At 34.9% G+C, this 17,243-nt stretch overlaps 1 protein-coding gene across 1 annotated transcript in view; it reads left to right on the forward strand.

Annotated features, from left to right (window-relative positions):
- ETNK1 (ethanolamine kinase 1) overlaps positions 1–12,261 on the forward strand; it is a 68,754-nt gene extending 56,493 nt beyond the window's left edge. The window contains exons 7-8 of the mRNA XM_082665007.1: positions 6,166–6,239; positions 6,567–12,261. Coding sequence (XP_082521133.1) covers positions 6,166–6,239; positions 6,567–6,639 — 147 coding nt within the window. The 3' untranslated portion in view covers positions 6,640–12,261. The remainder of the gene's footprint in view (positions 1–6,165; positions 6,240–6,566) is intronic.
- The last annotated feature ends 4,982 nt before the right edge of the window (positions 12,262–17,243 follow it).

Below are 17,243 nucleotides of genomic sequence, written 5' to 3' on the forward strand. Positions count from 1 at the left end.
CCTACCTGCTCCGTGGCATGTGGGATCTTCCCGGACCGGGGCACGAACCCGTGTCCCCTGCATCAGCAGGAGGACTCTAAACCACTGCACCACCAGGGAAGCCCGCATGTGCCTTTTTGAATTGTGGTTTTCTCTGGATATATGCCCAGTAGTGGGATTGCTGGATCATATGGTAATTCTATTTTTAGTTTTTTAATGAACCTCCATACTGTTCTCCATAGTGGTTGTATCAATTTACATTCCCATCAACATTCTTGCACCAACAGTGCAAGAGGGTTCCCTTTTCTCCACACCCTCTCCAGCATTCGTTGTTTGTAGATTTTCTCATGATGCCCTTTCTAACTGGTGTGAGGTGATACCTCATTGTAGTTTTGATTTGCATTTCTCTAATAATTAGTGACGTTGAGCAGCTTTTCATGTGCTTCTCGGCCATCTGTATGTCTTCTTTGGAGAAATGTCTATTTAGGTCTTCTGCCCATTTTTGGATTGGGTTGACTGTTTCTTTAATATTGAGCTGAATGAGCTGTTTATATATTTCAGAGATTAATCCTTTGTCCATTGATTCATTTGCAAATATTTTCTCCCATTCTGAGGGTTGTCTTTTCGTCTTGTTTATGGTTTCCTTTGCTGTGCAAAGCTTTGAAGTTTCATTAGGTTCCATTTGTTCATTTTTGTTTTTATTTCCATTACTCTAGGAGATGGATCAGAAAAGATCTTGCTGTCATTTATGTCAAAGAGTGTTCTTCCTATGTTTTCCTCTAAGAGTTTTATAGTGTCTGGTCTTACATTTAGGTCCTGAATCCATTTTGAGTTTATTTTTGTGTATCGTGTCAGGGAGTGTTCTAATTTCATTCTTTTACATGTAGCTGTCCAGTTTTCCCAGCACCACTTATTGAAGAGACTGTCTTTTCTCCATTGTATATCCTTGCCTCCTTTGTCATCGATTAGTTGACCATAGGTGCGTGGGTTTATCTCTGAGCTTTCTATCTTGTTCCATTGATGTATGTTTCTGTTTTTGTGCCAGTACCATATTGTCTTGATTACTGTAGCTTTGTAGTATAGTCTGAAGTTAGGGAGTCTGATTCCTCCAGCTCCGCTTTTTTCCCTCAAGACTGCTTTGGCTATTCGGGGTCTTTTGTGTCTCCATACAAATTTTAAGATTTTTTGTTCTAGTTCTGTAAAAAATGCCATTGGTAATTTGATAGGGATTGCATTGAATCTGTAGATTGCTTTGGGTAGTAGAGTCATTTTCACAATGTTGATTCTTCCAATCCAAGAACATGGTATACCTCTCCATCTATTTGTATCATCTTTAATTTCTTTCCTCAGTGTCTTATAGTTTTATACATACAGGTCTTTTGTCTCCTTAGGTAGGTTTATTCCTAGGTATTTCATTCTTTTTGTTGCAGTGGTAAATGGGAGTGTTTCCTTAATTTTTCTTTCAGATTTTTCATCATTAGTGTATAAGAATGCAGGAGATTTCTGTGCATTAATTTTGTATCCTGCAGCTTTACCAAATTCATTGATTAGCTCTAGTAGTTTTCTGGTGGCATTTTTAGGATTCTCTATAGTATCATGTAATCTATTAACAGTGACAGTTTTACTTCTTCTTTTCCAATTTGTATCCCTTTTATTTCTTTTTCTTCTCTTATTGCTGTGGCTAGGATGTCCAAAACTATGTTGAATAATAGTGTCGAGAGTGGACATCCTTGTCCAGTTCCTGATCTTAGAGAAAATGCTTTCAGTGTTTCACCATTGAGAATGGTGTTTGTGGTGGGTTTGTCGTATATGGCCTTTATTATGTTGAGGTAGGTTCCCCCTATGCCCACTTTCTGGAGAGTTTTTATCATAAATGGGTGTTGAATTTTGTCAAAAGCTTTTTCTGCATTTGTTGAGATGATCATATGGTTTTTATTCTTCAGTTTGTAAATATAGTATATCATATTGATTGATTTGCGTATATTGAAGAATCCTTGCATCCCTGGGATAAATTCCACTTGATCATGGTGTATGATCCTTTTAATGTGTTGTTGGATTCTGTTTGCTAGTATTTTGCTGAGGATTTTTGCATCTATATTCATCAGTGATATTGGTCTGTAATTTTCCTTTTTTGTAGTATCTTTGTCTGGTTTTCATATCAGGGGGTGGCCCCATAGAATGAGTTTGGGAGTGTTTCTTCCTCTGCAGTTTTTTGGGAGAGCTTGAGAAGGATGGGTGTTTGCTGTTCTCTAAATATTTGATAGAATTCAGCTGTGAAGCCATCTGGTCCTGGACTTTTGTTGTTGGAAGATTTTTAATCACAGTTTCAATTTCATTACTTGTGATTGGTTGGTTCATATTTTCTATTTCTTCCTGGTTCAGTCTTGGAAGGTTATACCTTTCTAAGAATTCATCTATTTCTTCCAGGTTGTCCATTTTATTGGCATAGAGTTGCCTTTAGTAATCTCTTAGGATGCTTTGTATTTCTGTGGTGTCTGTTGTAACTTCTTTTTCATTTCTGATTTTATTGATTTGAGTCCTCTCCCTCTTTTTCTTGATGAGTCTGGCTAATGGTTTATCAATTTTGTTTAACTTCTCAAAGAACCAGCTTTTAGTTTTATTGATCTTTCCTATGTTTTCTTTGTTTGTATTTCATTTATGTCTGCTCTGATCTTTATGATTTCTTTCCTTCTGCTAACTTTGGGTTTTGTTTGTTCTTCTTTCTCTAGTTCCTTTAGGTGTAAGGTTAGATTGTTTATTTGATATTTTTCTTGTTTCTTGAGGTAGGCTTGTATAGCTATAAACTTCCCTCTTACAACTGCTTTTGCTGCATCCCAAAGGTTTTGGATCGCTGTGTTTTCATTGTCATTTGTCTCTAGGTATTTTTTATTTCCTCTTTGATTTCTTCAGTTATATCTTGATTATTTAGTAACATATTGTTTAGCCTCCATGTGTTTGCGTTTTTTATGTGTTTTTCCCTGTAATTCATTTCTAATCTCATAGTGTTGTGGTCAGAAAAGATGCTTGATATGATGTCAATTTTCTTAAATTTACTAAGGCTTGATTTGTGACCCAGGATGTGATCTATCCTGGAGAACGTTCCCTGGGCACTTGAGAAGAAAGTGTAATCTGCTGTTTTTGGATGGAATGTCCTATAAATATCAGTTAAATCTATCTGGTCTGTTGTGTCATTTAAAGCTTCTGTTTCCTTATTTATTTTCATTTTGGATGATGTGTCCATTGTTGTAAGTGAGGTGTTAAAGTCCCCCACTATTATTGTGTTACTGTCGATTTTCTCTTTTAGAGCTGTTAGCAGTTGCCTTATATATTGAGGTGCTCCTATGTTGGGTGCATATATATTTATAATTGTTATATCTTCTTCTTTGATTGATTCCTTGATCATTATGTAGTGTCCTTCCTTGTCTCTTGTAACATTATTTTAAAGTCTATTTTATCTGATATGAGTATTGCTACTCCAGCTTTCTTTTGATTTCCATTTGCATGGAATATCTTTTTCCATTCCCTTGCTTTCAGTCTGGATGTGTCCCTAGGTCTGAAGTGGGTCTCTTGTAGACAGCATATATATGGGTCTTGTTTTTGTATTCATTCAGCAAGCCTGTGTCTTTTGGTTGGAGCATTTAATCCATTTATGTTTAAGGTAATTATCGATATGTATGTTCCTAGGACCATTTTCTTAATTGTTTTGGGTTTGTTTCTGTAGGTCTTTTTCTCCTCTTGTGTTTCCCACTTAGAGAAGTTCCTTTAGCATTTGTTGTAGAGCTGGTTTGGTGGTGCTGAATTCTCTTAGCTTTTGCTTATCTGTAAAGCTTTTGATTTCTCCATGGAATCTGAATGAGATCCTTGCTGGCTAGAGTAATCTTCGTTGTAGGCTCTTCCCTTTCATCCATTTAAGTATATCATGCCACTCCCTTCTGGCTTGTAGAGTTTCTGCTGAGATATCAGCTATTAACCTTATGGGAGTTCCCTTGTATGTTATTTGTCATTTTTCCCTTGCTGCTTTAAATAATTTTCCTTTGTCTTGAATTTTTGCCAATTTGATTACTATGTGTCTTGGCATGTTTCTCCTTGGGTTTATCCTGTATGGGACTCGCTGCACTTCCTGGACTTGGGTGGCTATTTCCCTTCCCATGTTAGGGAAGTTTTCGACTATAATGTCTTCAAATATTATCTTGGGTCCTTTCTCTCTCTCTTCTCCTTCTGGGACCCCTATAATGCGAATGTTGTTGTGTTTAATGTTGTCCCAGGGGTCTCTTAGGCTGTCTTCATTTCTTTTCATTCTTTTTTCTTTATTCTGTTCCGCAGCAGTGAATTCCAGCATTCTGTCTTCCAGGTCGCCTATCCGTTCTTCTGCCTCAGTTATTCTGCTATTGATTCCTTCTAGTGTAGTTTTCATTTCACTTATTGTATTGTTCATCTCTGTTTGTTTGTTCTTTAATTCTTCTAGGTCTTTGTTAAACATTTCTTGCATCTTCTCGATCTTTGCCTCCATTCTTTTTCTGAGGTCATGGATCATCTACACTATCATTCTGAATTGTTTTTCTGGAAGGTTTCCTATCTCCACTTCATTTAGTTGTTTTACTGGGGTTTTATCTTGTTTCTTCGTCTGGTACATAGTCCTGTGCCTTTTCATCTTGTCTATCTTTTTGTGAATGTGGTTTTTGTTCCACAGGCTGCAGGATTGTAGTTCTTCTTTCTTCTGCTGTCTACCCTCTGGTGGATGAGGCTGTCTAAGAGCCTTGTGTAAGTCTGATGGGAGGGACTGGTGGTGGGTAGAGCTCAGTAAAACTTTAATCTGCTTGACTGCTGATGGGTGGGGCTGGGTTCCCTCCCTGCTGGTTGTTTGGCCTGAGGCAACCCAATACTGGGGCCTACCTGGGCTCTTTGGTGGGGCTTAATGACAGACTCTGGGAGGGCACACACCAAGGAGTTCTTTCAGAACTTCTGCTGCCATTGTCCCCATCCCCCAGTGAAACAGAGCCACCCCCCGCCTCTGCAGGAGACCCTCCAACACTAGCAGGTAGGTCTGGTTCAGTCTCCTATGGGGTCACTGCTCGTGGGTCCCGAGGCGCACACTACTTTGTGTGTGCCCTCCAAGAGTGGAGTCTCTGTTTCCCCCGGTCCTGTTGAAGTCCTGCAATCAAATCCCTCTAGCCTTCTAAAGTCTGATTCTCTAAGAGTTCTTCCTCCCATTGCTGGACCCCTAGGTTGGGAAGCCTGACGTGGGGCTCAGAACCTTCATGCCAGTGGGTGGACTTCTGTGGTATAAGTGTTCTCCAGTCTGTGAGTCACCCACCGTGCAGTTATGGGATTTGATTTTACTGTGATTGCACCCCTCCTACCGTCTCATTGTGGCTTCTCCTTTGTCTTTGGATATGGGGTATCTTTTTTGGTGAGTTCCAGTTTCTTCCTGTCAGTGATTGTCCAGCAGCTAGTTGTGATTCTGGTGTTCTCACAAGAGGGAGTGAGAGCATGTCATTCTACTGCACCATCTTGGTTCCTCCCTCAGAATCTTAAAATATCGTGTTTAAATGAAAATAGATTGTAAAGCACACATACAAAATTATTGTGCAGCTCCTAATTATACAGTCATCTGTTTACTCTTTAAGTCCTAAGACTCATTTTTCTCCAACATAAGTCAAGTTGTGTAACTTTATATCATCGTTGATTGCGCAGAATTGTTGGGTCAATAAAAATTGATTTCAGAAATTTGTCACCCCCTGAACATCTTCAGGTCTCAGTATATGGTTTATTTTTGAGATTTGGATTTTCCTTTTTGTATATATTTTAAGAAACAAAATCCTTTGGTAATGTATTTTATAGGAAATCCTGTTAGCAATTATGACCCATTAAAAACACTTAACTAACAACATGTATCAGTGCTGGTGCCAAACTCTGCCCACACAAAGCAGGATACAGGAACTGGGCTCTATTTATTTTTTAGTGATTATAATTTATTATAACCTCTTTTGTGGACAAAAGTGGTCTATAGCCATCCAGATAACTGTACACTTCAGTATTACCTGTGTTTTAGATACTTTGTGTTAAAAAAGCATCAAGAAAGTATTGTTCATGGAGTTGATGAAAAAGGAAGAAACTTACAATTCAATATTTGTTTTACAAAGAAATGCATTATCATAATTCTTGATTTTTCTTCCCTTTTTTTAGGCTTCACATTTCTTTTGGGGATTGTGGGCTTTGATTCAAGCCAAATACTCCACTATTGAGTTTGATTTCCTTGGGTAAGTTTAATTTTACTGTATGCATTACATTTGTCTCTACTCTTGGGATTTACATTTAGAATTTATAGGGGACATTGTAGTTATTATTTTTAGTCAAATGTTGCAGAGGTTGCATACATTTAATAAATTGGTCTGCAAGGAAATCTGGTATAATCTGTTAAATGATTTCAGTATTAGAAAAGTGTCCAGTAGGTGGTGCAATAAACTAAAACTATGTCCCTTGAAAATTTAAAAACAAAAAAAATCAGTTTAGAACGGGTGGGTGGAAATAAACGAAGGATTAAGGTTTTTAGCTGTAATTACGTTGTTACTCTCTTTTCTCAATAGGTATGCAATTGTTCGTTTTAACCAATACTTTAAGATGAAGCCTGAGGTTACTGCATTAAAGGTGCCTGAGTAAAGAAGACATTTAATTATTCTTAAGTAGCTGAACAATGCTTGTGGATATTTTAAGAAATTCCAAAAAGCCAATATATGTTAAAATTCTTTTAATTTGGTTATCTTGCTTTACAAATTATGCTTCTAAACAACCAATTTATTTTTTAAATAGAATGATGTTAAGAAATACACCTACTGCTCTCAGTATGTGGTGGGTTAGAAGTTTGTTAAATCAGCAAAAAGGTATAAAGATGTCAGTTTAATCCTTTGATAATTTAATCTATGTTATATGTTAATTATTTATTATAAATTTAACATGAATTCTGTGACTGTTTTCATCTGTTTCATCTGTTTGTTGAGTGTAAGCAACAAAAATTTTCCAGAGAAAATTTTCTTTTAAGTTTTACTTTAATAACATTAATTTTAGTAAACATTTTAGGTGTTTAGTGTAACCTTTTTATTTTGACACACTGTTAGTTAAATGAATCATTTACTCTTGGAATGCCAGACACTGGTTTAGATAAATTAAGATGTTCATAGAAAAATATCTGTTTAGGAGAGTGAAGTACATTCACTGTCTATGCTAGTGGTACATCTTTCTGGAGTACTGGAAAGCATTTTTTTGGGGGGAACATCTTAGAATTAAATTCCCCTCTTGCTACATAGTCTGGCAGTATAAATATTAATATTTACCATATAATCCTGGAATAGATATATGATGATTTTATGTTACCAAAATCTGTATTAAATAATGTTTTCACATACTATATATGGTCATTTAAGTTACAGTTTGTTTTTAAAATTTTACTATATCAAATTGTTTCTAACCAAAAATTTTGTTTTACTTATTGAGATGTTGTATATTTTGTTTGTTATTAAATAGTAGCTAGTACAGCAATTGTTAATTTTTGAAACAAAGACAGAATGCTTATCATACTTGGGAACAAGAAAATGTCATTTAGTTTAATTCTTTTTTACTTCTTCAGATTCATTCCTTACAGTGTGGTTTTAATGTTTTAGTCTGGCTCCATGTCTTTAGAATGATAGCAAATGATTACTTGATAAATGTATCAATAGTTTCAGAGAAATAAGTTGAGATGGTTAAAAGAATTAAATAAGGAACCTTTAGAACATGAATCTTGTACACTTAAAATCTGATATAACAATGTGAATTAAGCAAAAATACTCCTGGTAGGAGGGCTTCTGTTTGGTTTGATTTCTTTTGATTTTGTTTGTTTGTTTTTGTCTGTTTGAGAGTGAGAGGATGGCAGTTATTATTTGGAAGGAACTTAGATCTTTGAGATAGATAAGCAAGCATCCAGTTTTGAAGACTGCTGTGTAGAGTTGAGCAGTCGTGGTTAACTTTACTTAGAAAATGAGTCTGACAAGCTTTGCACTTTGGTCACATAAGTGCCCATGTACAAAGTTGGCTTAATGGATCTGCATATTCAGAATATGCAACTACAAATTAATCCTCTGAGAAATCTTCTGGGGAGTCTGATGTATTATTCCAAGTGACTTGTATTCTCAGATAAGTGCTTTAAAATACTTGGATTATCTCAAGATGTTTAAAGCTAATAAAGTAAGTGGAAACACTTACAGGCCATTTAAAATGGTAAATTCTAGTTACATGAATAGAATCTTAAAATCTGTTTTGTGTCTATATTAACAGTGTTAGACCAAGATTTGTTTTCTACCTCCCCAATGTTACAAATGTTCACTTCTGTTTTTATAAACCATATTACTGTAGGATCAATAGAATTTTACCTAATTAACTAAATGAAAGGAACCAATTAAACAATGAATAGCTTTTTATATAATGTTAGAGTGAACTTGAAAAATTGTTTTTGGTGGAATTTCATCTGGGGCTGGAACATTTTCTTAGAACAATGAAGAATATGTAGTACTCTTGCTTTCCGACTTCTTAAAAGTGCAGATATATCTTGGAGAACTGTGGGAAGAGAGAAGATCATTTTTCTACCTTACTCCATATTCTTCAAACTATTTTGAATAGAGATTCACTGAGCCATTGCTGGTAGATTGTGCCTAGCTGCTAGCTGTGATACTCTTGTAAGTGGTTCAGAGAGATTCATATAGAAGTGAATGTAAAGGGGAATAAAGGCTCTCACTTTAGCCCTAGGCAATGAATCTTGGGAACAAAATAAGCTATTTAAGATATTTCCCCCACTTTTAGGCTAGATTTTGGGTATTATGATGTTCCCACTTCCTGTACAGGTTTTTGGGATCATGCTTCAGCCTAATAATAGGGTTCAAAATTTGCTTCCCTTTTAATTGATCATTTAAGGGATTCTAAAGGGAAAACATCCCTCTAAAATTTGTCCTGTGGCTTGCTGAGATGTCTTTTACCTTTTTATGTTAAGCTAAGGAACTTGAATGCCTTACCTAATAACTCAACTGATAGTAAGCTCATTTTGTAAATATGAAAATGGTTGTTAGAGAAGTGGCATTCATGTATACTCAGTGTTAGTCAATAGACCATAGTGGCCTGGATACTTTAGCAAGCAAAATTCCACAGTTTGTTTTCCCTTTGTTCCTTACATACTTGTATGATCTTAACTGACCAGTAATACTTGATTTTTTCCCCTCCTGACCCCATGCTACCACCACTTTCTGGGAATTAAAGAGATGTGGTAGTAAATCATACTGTTCACATGATCATTTGAGATCAATATGAGCACAAAACTCATCAACTAGGTCTGCCTGGAATGTATATAAAACAGTGTAAATAAAAATTTGTAAATTAGTGTGACTTGTATGTTGCATATGAGATTGTGTATTGTTTTGCATTCTTTTCCCTTTTGTAGACATTTTTCTGTAAGGTCATGATCCAGCTCTTTGGTTTTAGACTGGAAATAGCCAACAAATCGGGCTGCACAGTGGGATAACAAGAGGAACTGGAAATAGGGTTTGTCAGTTTTTGTTAATGTCAGTACTTATTTATTTAGCCTCTCAGTGCCTAATATGACTTTTTTTCAAACTTCAGTTGACCACTAGTTTTTGGAGGTTAGATTCCTGCAAGCAGTAAATTAATACATTGTTAGAATTCCATTATTTGAGTCATGACTCTAAGCTAAAGCAAATTAAAAATATAATTTTATGATTGCAGACTGAAGTGTTATCCTTTTCTGTTTTCAAGGCTGTTAACCTTTTTCTACAAAAAAAACCTTTGAGTCTTTATATATCTCAGTGTGAATCTTAAGTCCCACATATACAAGGGAGATGATAAGTAATAGCTCCTAGTTCAACTTAAGCATGTCTCAGTTGGCTTCTCTAAGTATAAAGTTGTTCATTATGGGATTGTAAAACACAGAAAAGGTATGTGCTCTTTTAATGACTGCTAATTCCATTTTTGCTGAACTAAAAATATTTAACTTCATAAATATATTTATTATGAAACCTTCCAGATTTAAAGGAAAAATTCCCCCCAAACACTCTCAATTAAGTTAAAAACCTCCACTTTTAAAGTTATATGGATATTTCTTTTTTACATTACACAAAGCTTTCTGTACCATTTTTGAATTCCTTCATAATGTAAATGAGAAAACTATCAGTTTGATTTCTGCTTTAAATTGCTTTTAATAAGCATTTTATACTGCATTCCAAAGTGATATAGACTTAAGCTTTTAATATTAGTCATTCAATTGATAGACAAAGTTAACAATGCTTTATGCTAGGAGAGTTTTGTTATTGGCAGCAACTTGCACTACTTTACACAAAAGGCAAATGCTAGTAGTTTTTATGCACAAAGGAAAGTGAATTATAAGTATGTGGTAAAGCAGCTTTATCTTTATTTCAAAATTGATTTGCTCTGAATTTTCTTCATTAGATTTTTAGAATGTCTTTGACTGGAAACTTAGTTACATATTAAGGCAGTCTCTTTTGTTTTTGTTTCTTTTTTAAACGAAAGACATTAGTTATATGGAACCACCTTTTTTTTCTGCTACATACCACTTGTGAGATTACAGTGTTATGTCTTGGGTTTGATGTCTTCAGACAGAAAAGTGTAACGATTATTTTAAATGAATTTTTCCCCATCTTTGAAGTTTAGTCCATAAATGTATTGCTATAAAAGAAAATGCTTGAGTTTGCATTACTTGAATACTTGAAAACTGAAATTAATAAGATATATTACACAATGAATTAGACTTTTCTGAACAGTTTTTAACACTAAAATTTTCCTTTCTGGATCATAATTTGAAATGGACAGATTTAAACTCTTTGGATAGAAAAAATAATATAGTGCTTATAGAAAATACCCTTTTGACTTTGAGGCATTCAGAATTCAAGTTTTTAGTAGGTTTCTGTCCTGAAATCTGCTTTCTCTTCTTTCCTATACTTAATGCACTTACTATGCTACTGATGTTATCAAACAGCAAGTTAAAATCTGTGTTCGTTATGCATCCTATGGCTTTCTAGTTACGAAAAAATTGCTCTGTAAAATACTCTTAATCCCTAAATGTAGGCATATTTTTGTCTACACCTTGCCCATTAATGGTATTAATACCATAAATCATTTTAACAAAACACAAGGTGTTTATACAAATTGAAAACATTACATGTTACATTTGAACTAGTTAGTGAAGGGTAAGAAAAAGGTGGCTGATTTGAATTGTTCCATTAGTTAAATTTCAAAAGGAACTTTGAGAGATTAAGACGTGATAGTATCTGTGTAAACTAGCTCCTGTGAACTGGGAAAGACCCCCAAAGCAGTGGAGGAAATGAGAGCACTTGCATGGTTGTACTGTGGTGCTACTTAAATTATGTAGTGACACCGTGTAATTTTTATTGTTCAACAATCTGAAGAAGTTTCCTGTTACTTACATGTACTAAAGTAATTATAAATTGGTAGAATCTGCAAAAAGGAAACTTTTAAACTCTACTGTATTTAGGAGCCTTTGTGTAGCTGGGTGAAGTTTCCATGATTTGAAGTATTTGGATTTTAAAATATACCATTATTTTAAGAAAGAAGACCTGGCATTATTACATATTCTTAAATGACAATGTCCTTATCAGTTTCAGAAGAAAAAACCAAAATGAATAATTGTCATTGCATTAGCTGTATGTTGAATTGGGAAATTATGACATAAAGGTTAAATTTATGTTTCTCAAATGTGAACCATAGTAGTATAATGCTGCTCTGTAAATACTGTAAGTGCTACAAATAGTCTCAGCACTGAAAATGTATTGATACCTCTCAAATGAATGCAACGTTTGATGTAGGTGTTTTGATATGCCTCAGAAAGTATCTGAGTGTCTGGGAACTTGTTAATCTGTTTGGTAATGAAGATACTTCCTGTTTTTTGTTGCTTCTTTTCATGTTTAAAATTTAATTTTTACATTTTTACTACTGTTAATTTAAGTAAAATTTGTTCTCTGGTTAAAATGGGGTTACCAGTGAAGAAAATTAAAAACAGCCTCATTCATGTAACTGCTTAAATAAAAATGCAGTTTTGCTATGTGTTCATAAACTTTTAATGAATCTGTATTTCTGTTTAAATATAAGTGATGTTTAGGCTTTATTTCTGTTTAATAAGGCCTTTTATCATTGATTAAATAAAGGAATGTATCTTTTTGAAGAGATTTATATTCTGTAAATAAAAATTGGTTGTAACAATAAAGTTGAGTTCTAACTGCTTGTATCCATAAATCTTGTTACTTCAACTTATTTTTGTGGTTTTCCTGTGGTAGAAAAAGCTTTTAAATGTTCGTGTATAACTATTTGTATATTTGAAGTGAGTCTTTAAATTTCTAATCTCTGGTTTTTTAATATAGTGTTTAAAAGTTTTGAAAAAAGTTTACTTTTGAAAATTTGGTTGAGATGAGAGTGTAGAATATTGTATAAATTATGAACAAATTTTGTTTACCTAGTTTAAAAATTCATTATTCTAGGCACTATACTTTGTGTTTTCACTGTGCTTGGGGCTGGAAGCAGGAATAGAGACACTGTTTGGGACTTAGCATCTTACAGTCTAGGCAAGGACTATCCATTCAACTAATGTTAGTTAAGCTCAGTTTCTAATTGTCAGGTAGTGTGATAGATGGTGGAGATACAAAGATAAGATATGATTTCTACCTTCAGATAATGTTTATCATGAAGATCAGTTTTCCATAATGAAAATAGTCAGCAGTGTGTGTGTGTTTGTTTTATTAGAATGCCTTCCAATTTGGGTTTGTCTGGTGTTTTCTAATGATTAGATTGAGGTTATGTATCGCAGCCAAAATACTACAGAAGTGATTTGTCCTTGTTAGAGTATCACATGTGAGGAAATCAATGTTGATGTTAATTTTGATCACCTGGTCAAAGTATTGTTCTATGTCGTCACTGTATAGTTGTTTTCCCTGTGGTAACTAATAAGCAGTCTGTGGGGAGATACTTTAAGATTTAAGTATTTTGCTCCTTGGCAAACATCTCCTGTCCTCCTCCCCTGATTTAACAATACTTGATAATTATCTAAACCAGTCTTTATTGTGATGGCTGCAAAATAGTCACTTCTAGTGCTGCTGCATGCTTCACATATATCAACCTTTTACTGTAAGGAATATCTTGTCTATCATCTATCTCTGTTTACTGTAAGGAATCATCCTCTTGTGTCTGTTATCTTTCTCTGATCTGCCATGCATGGGACCGTATTTTAAGTATATACTCATGGGTTTCTGTTTTATTCAATGCATTATAATTTGTTACTACACTTACATATATTGATGTTAAATTGTCTGAGATTTGGCTTGGGGGAACCCCATCAAATCCGGTTCCTATGTCCTCTTGATATACCCTGAAATTTTTTGAGCACTTCCTTACCTTCTAGTAAAACAAGAAATTGCAGACTAATTTTGTACTTCCCTTCCTGACCCCTGGAATCAGGCATTTTCTCCAAGGAGCCTGGTTCCTTTTGGGGGTGTTAGTATTTAGAAATTTAGATCTGAGAACTAGGGATGCTCATTGCTCCTGGGATATTACTGATCTTAGGCCCTTTTAGCTGGCAGAGCAAGGGAACGCGCACGCACGTGTGTGTGTGTGCGCATGCACACATGCTCATACTCATATATGTTTTAGAAATTGAGTCCATACTGACACCTCCAATTTCTGATTCAGCTTTCCAGAGTTCTTCCTTGCCTCTACCATTTCATATTTGTTTTTCTTATTTCCTTACTCTGATAATACAGATAGGTATTTTTGTCAAGACTACCATAGAAATAGGTCCTTTTCAGTGTATCATATGAGGTGTAAGATGTTAATACATATGTTACTAGTGGTTTTAACCTTAGTTACTTAATTGAAGTGTCTGCCAGGTTTCTCTCCCCACGTTTTACTTTTAATTGGTAATAGCTGGTGGAAGAGGATACTTGGAAGTTGTGTGGTTTCTTTGCTATTAATTTTAGCATCCACTGGCAGTTTTTTCCTGCAGCAATATTGTGATGTTTGCATGATGTTGATTTTCTATTTCTCTCTTTCCTTCTACATTCATAAATTGGAATTCTACTGTAAGGAAGAGCTGTACCTTTATTATTTACCTTTATTTATTTATCCAAGCAGTAAGGACACAAGGATATTCTGTGGGCTATAATTCTATTACAGTCATTCTGTTGCTCAGTTTATTTCTAGATTAGTGATTAAGAGCTCCTTCAAGTTGGCTGCTGTATTCTTTCAACATTGCCCACCTCATTTTTAGAGCACTTCCTTTTCTGGCAACATAAGGTGTTCCAGGCTAGGTTTGTACTTTCCCTGCCCCAACCCTCAATTCAGCTATTTCTTCACGGATCCCTGACATTTTTTTTTTTTTTTTTTAGAGAATATTTAGAAATTAAGGCCTGGTTGCCTTAATTGTTCATTGTTGGGCATTACTGCTTCTAAATTCCATCAGTTGACAGAATTAGGAAATACTAGAAAAGTCAGAAGAATGCTTCAATGCACTCCCATATATCCTCTTCCAGATTCCCCCAGTAATATTTTACTTCCTTTGCTTTACCATTTTCTATTTCTTTTTGTGAATTACTTGAGCAATTTACACACATAAATCTTCTTTACCCCTTAATATTTCAATACTTGTATTTCCTAAGAACAGTTTTGACCTGTGATGAGTTGGTGATCATTCAAATGAATGTCCTCTGTTTGTAGTGTGGTATTTTGGGGTTTTTGTTTGTTTGTTTTTTTTTTTTGGCTGCTTGCATGACCTGTATTTAATTGGTTTTTAGCAGTTTGATTATTTAGATGTGATTTCCTTTGTATTTATGATTCTGCTTGAATTTTGACCATTTTGAATCTGTAAATTTATGTCTTTTACCAAATTGGGGAAGTTTCAGCCATTATTTCTTCAAGTATTATATTCAGACTCGTTCTCTCTTCCCTTTATGGGTCCCTAATTACACATGGTTAGACTGAAGTTGTTCAGCAGGTCACTAAGGCTCTGTTCATTATTTTTCCAATGTCTGTTTCCTCTGTTTTCCAGATTGGATTATTCTGTTCATCTGTCTTCATACTTCGTTGACTTCTTTCCTCCCTTCTAATTTCCAAACTGCTGTTATGTCCATTCAGTGACTTTTTAAATTTTGGATATTATTTTCAGTTCTATAATTTCCATTTCATTGTTTTTTAGAGTTTCTATTTTTCTTTAAATTTTCTATTTATTCAATATAAGTATAGTCTTTGCATCCTTGAGCATGGTTGCTTTAAAATCCTTGTCCACGAATTTCAACAATGGATCATCCCAGGGACCATCTGTTGATTTGGTTTCTTTTGAGTATGGTTCATATCTTCCTGTTTCTTTGTATGTCTAGTAGTTTTGATTTGTTTCCTGGACTTGTGATTGATATGTTGTAGAGACTCTTGATTCTGCTATGATCCTCTGAAAAGTATTGATTTTGTTTGTTTTAGCAGGCATGTAACTTGGCTGTACTCAAACTCTGGCTCTCCTTGGTGGACAGCAGCTAAAATTTTTGATCAGTTTTTTTTTTTTTTTTTTAGATTTAGTTGGGCTGTTTGGAATGTGCCCCACACCTGTGTAGTTTACAAGTCAGCCAGAGATTTGGTCGGTCTGTATGCAGATTTTAGTGTCATCTCTGGGTCTCTCTCAGAATTTCTTTCCATACTTTCCAGCTGTTGCGGTTACTTTGAACTCTGTCCTCTGGCTCGTCAAGTAAAGACTGCAGGTTTTTTGAGTTTTAGGTGCCCCACAAACCTCTGACTTGTGGCTTGCCCTCAGGTTAATAATATGGGAAACTCAGTGCCATTCTCTTTTTCTAAATGTAAATCCTGATCAGGTTTCTTTTGCTATTTATTGCTTTCTAGTGCTCTTAGGTAGTTTTATATCCCAATTTTATAGTTATCTGTGAGAACTTTGGTCCAATAGGAGATATTCCTCCATCATTCAATGTGGAACCTCTTTAATGTAGCTTTTTCAGTTGGGAATTTAACTGATACGGTAAATTAGCACAGATGTTAACAAAAACCATATATTCTAACTTGCAGTGTTTTAATTATTATTCAGAAATTGTGTAATTTGTATATATTTTCCTTTTTACCCAAGTTTAATTTCTAGGTGGAAGAACCTTTTTAATTTTGGTTTTGTTCTTAATATCTTGATTTATTCCATTGTGATCAGAGAGTGTTTTTGTTTCTACTTTATGGTAATTATTGATATTTTGACCTAATATATGATTCACTTTGGGCGCTGTTAACCTGTGTTCTTGAAGAAGGCATATTCTCTATTGTCAGTGTGTAGTGTTACACATGTATATATTTATGTGTGTATGTGTGAGTACACACACAGTTTATCCTCATTATCCATGAATTCCATATTTGTGAATTCGCCTACGTGCTAAAATTTATTTATTTTTTGGGAAAGTCAATTTTGGGGGCACTTTTGTGGTCATTTGTGGACTTGTGCCTGTGCAGAGTGATGAAAAATTTGAGTCCCTTGACACGTGAATTCCCAGCTGAGGTTGAACAAGCTGATGTTCTGTTCTGCCTTTTGTTTTAGCTCTCATACTGTAAATGTTCTTTTCATTACGTATTTAGTACCACGTTTTTTCCATTTTTGTGTTTTTTTTTGACGATTTCACTGTTTAAAATGGCTCTCCAAGCACAGTCTTCCTTGGTTTGGTCTCATCTCTTCTTTTCAGCTTCAGATTCTTCTCACCTACTGCCTTATATTTTCAGATAGAGCAACACCCATCTACTTATAGTTCTGGGACATGTCAATCTTGTTCAAAACTCTGTGCTTTTTTCCATGTTTCTTATCCTCTTGACCAGGTTAATTCTTGACTTTGTTAAAGCTTTTAAAAACTTTGTGCAAACTACATTGGAAGTATCGCTTCCAGAAAGCCATCTCCGTGTTTGCGCCGTTGTCCCTTCTGGCCCTTTCCTCTGCTTCACTGCAGTGCCCAGGACACCTCTTATCAGTGAACGTATCCAGGATTGTCTGGCTGTAAGTTTGCCTCCCCAGGTATACTTTATGAGCCTTCACAACATGAGCCTTCTTTATCTTTATGGTATCATAACCTTACATAGCGCTAGTTATGTAATGGGACTTCACTTTATGTTTGTTAAATGAATGAATCAAAGTATTGAATAATTAGGAAATATTTCCAATCGAGCAAAAAGCAAGT

Source organism: Grampus griseus (assembly GCF_964374135.1).
Source record: "Grampus griseus genome assembly, chromosome: 11".
Taxonomy (NCBI): domain Eukaryota; kingdom Metazoa; phylum Chordata; class Mammalia; order Artiodactyla; family Delphinidae; genus Grampus; species Grampus griseus.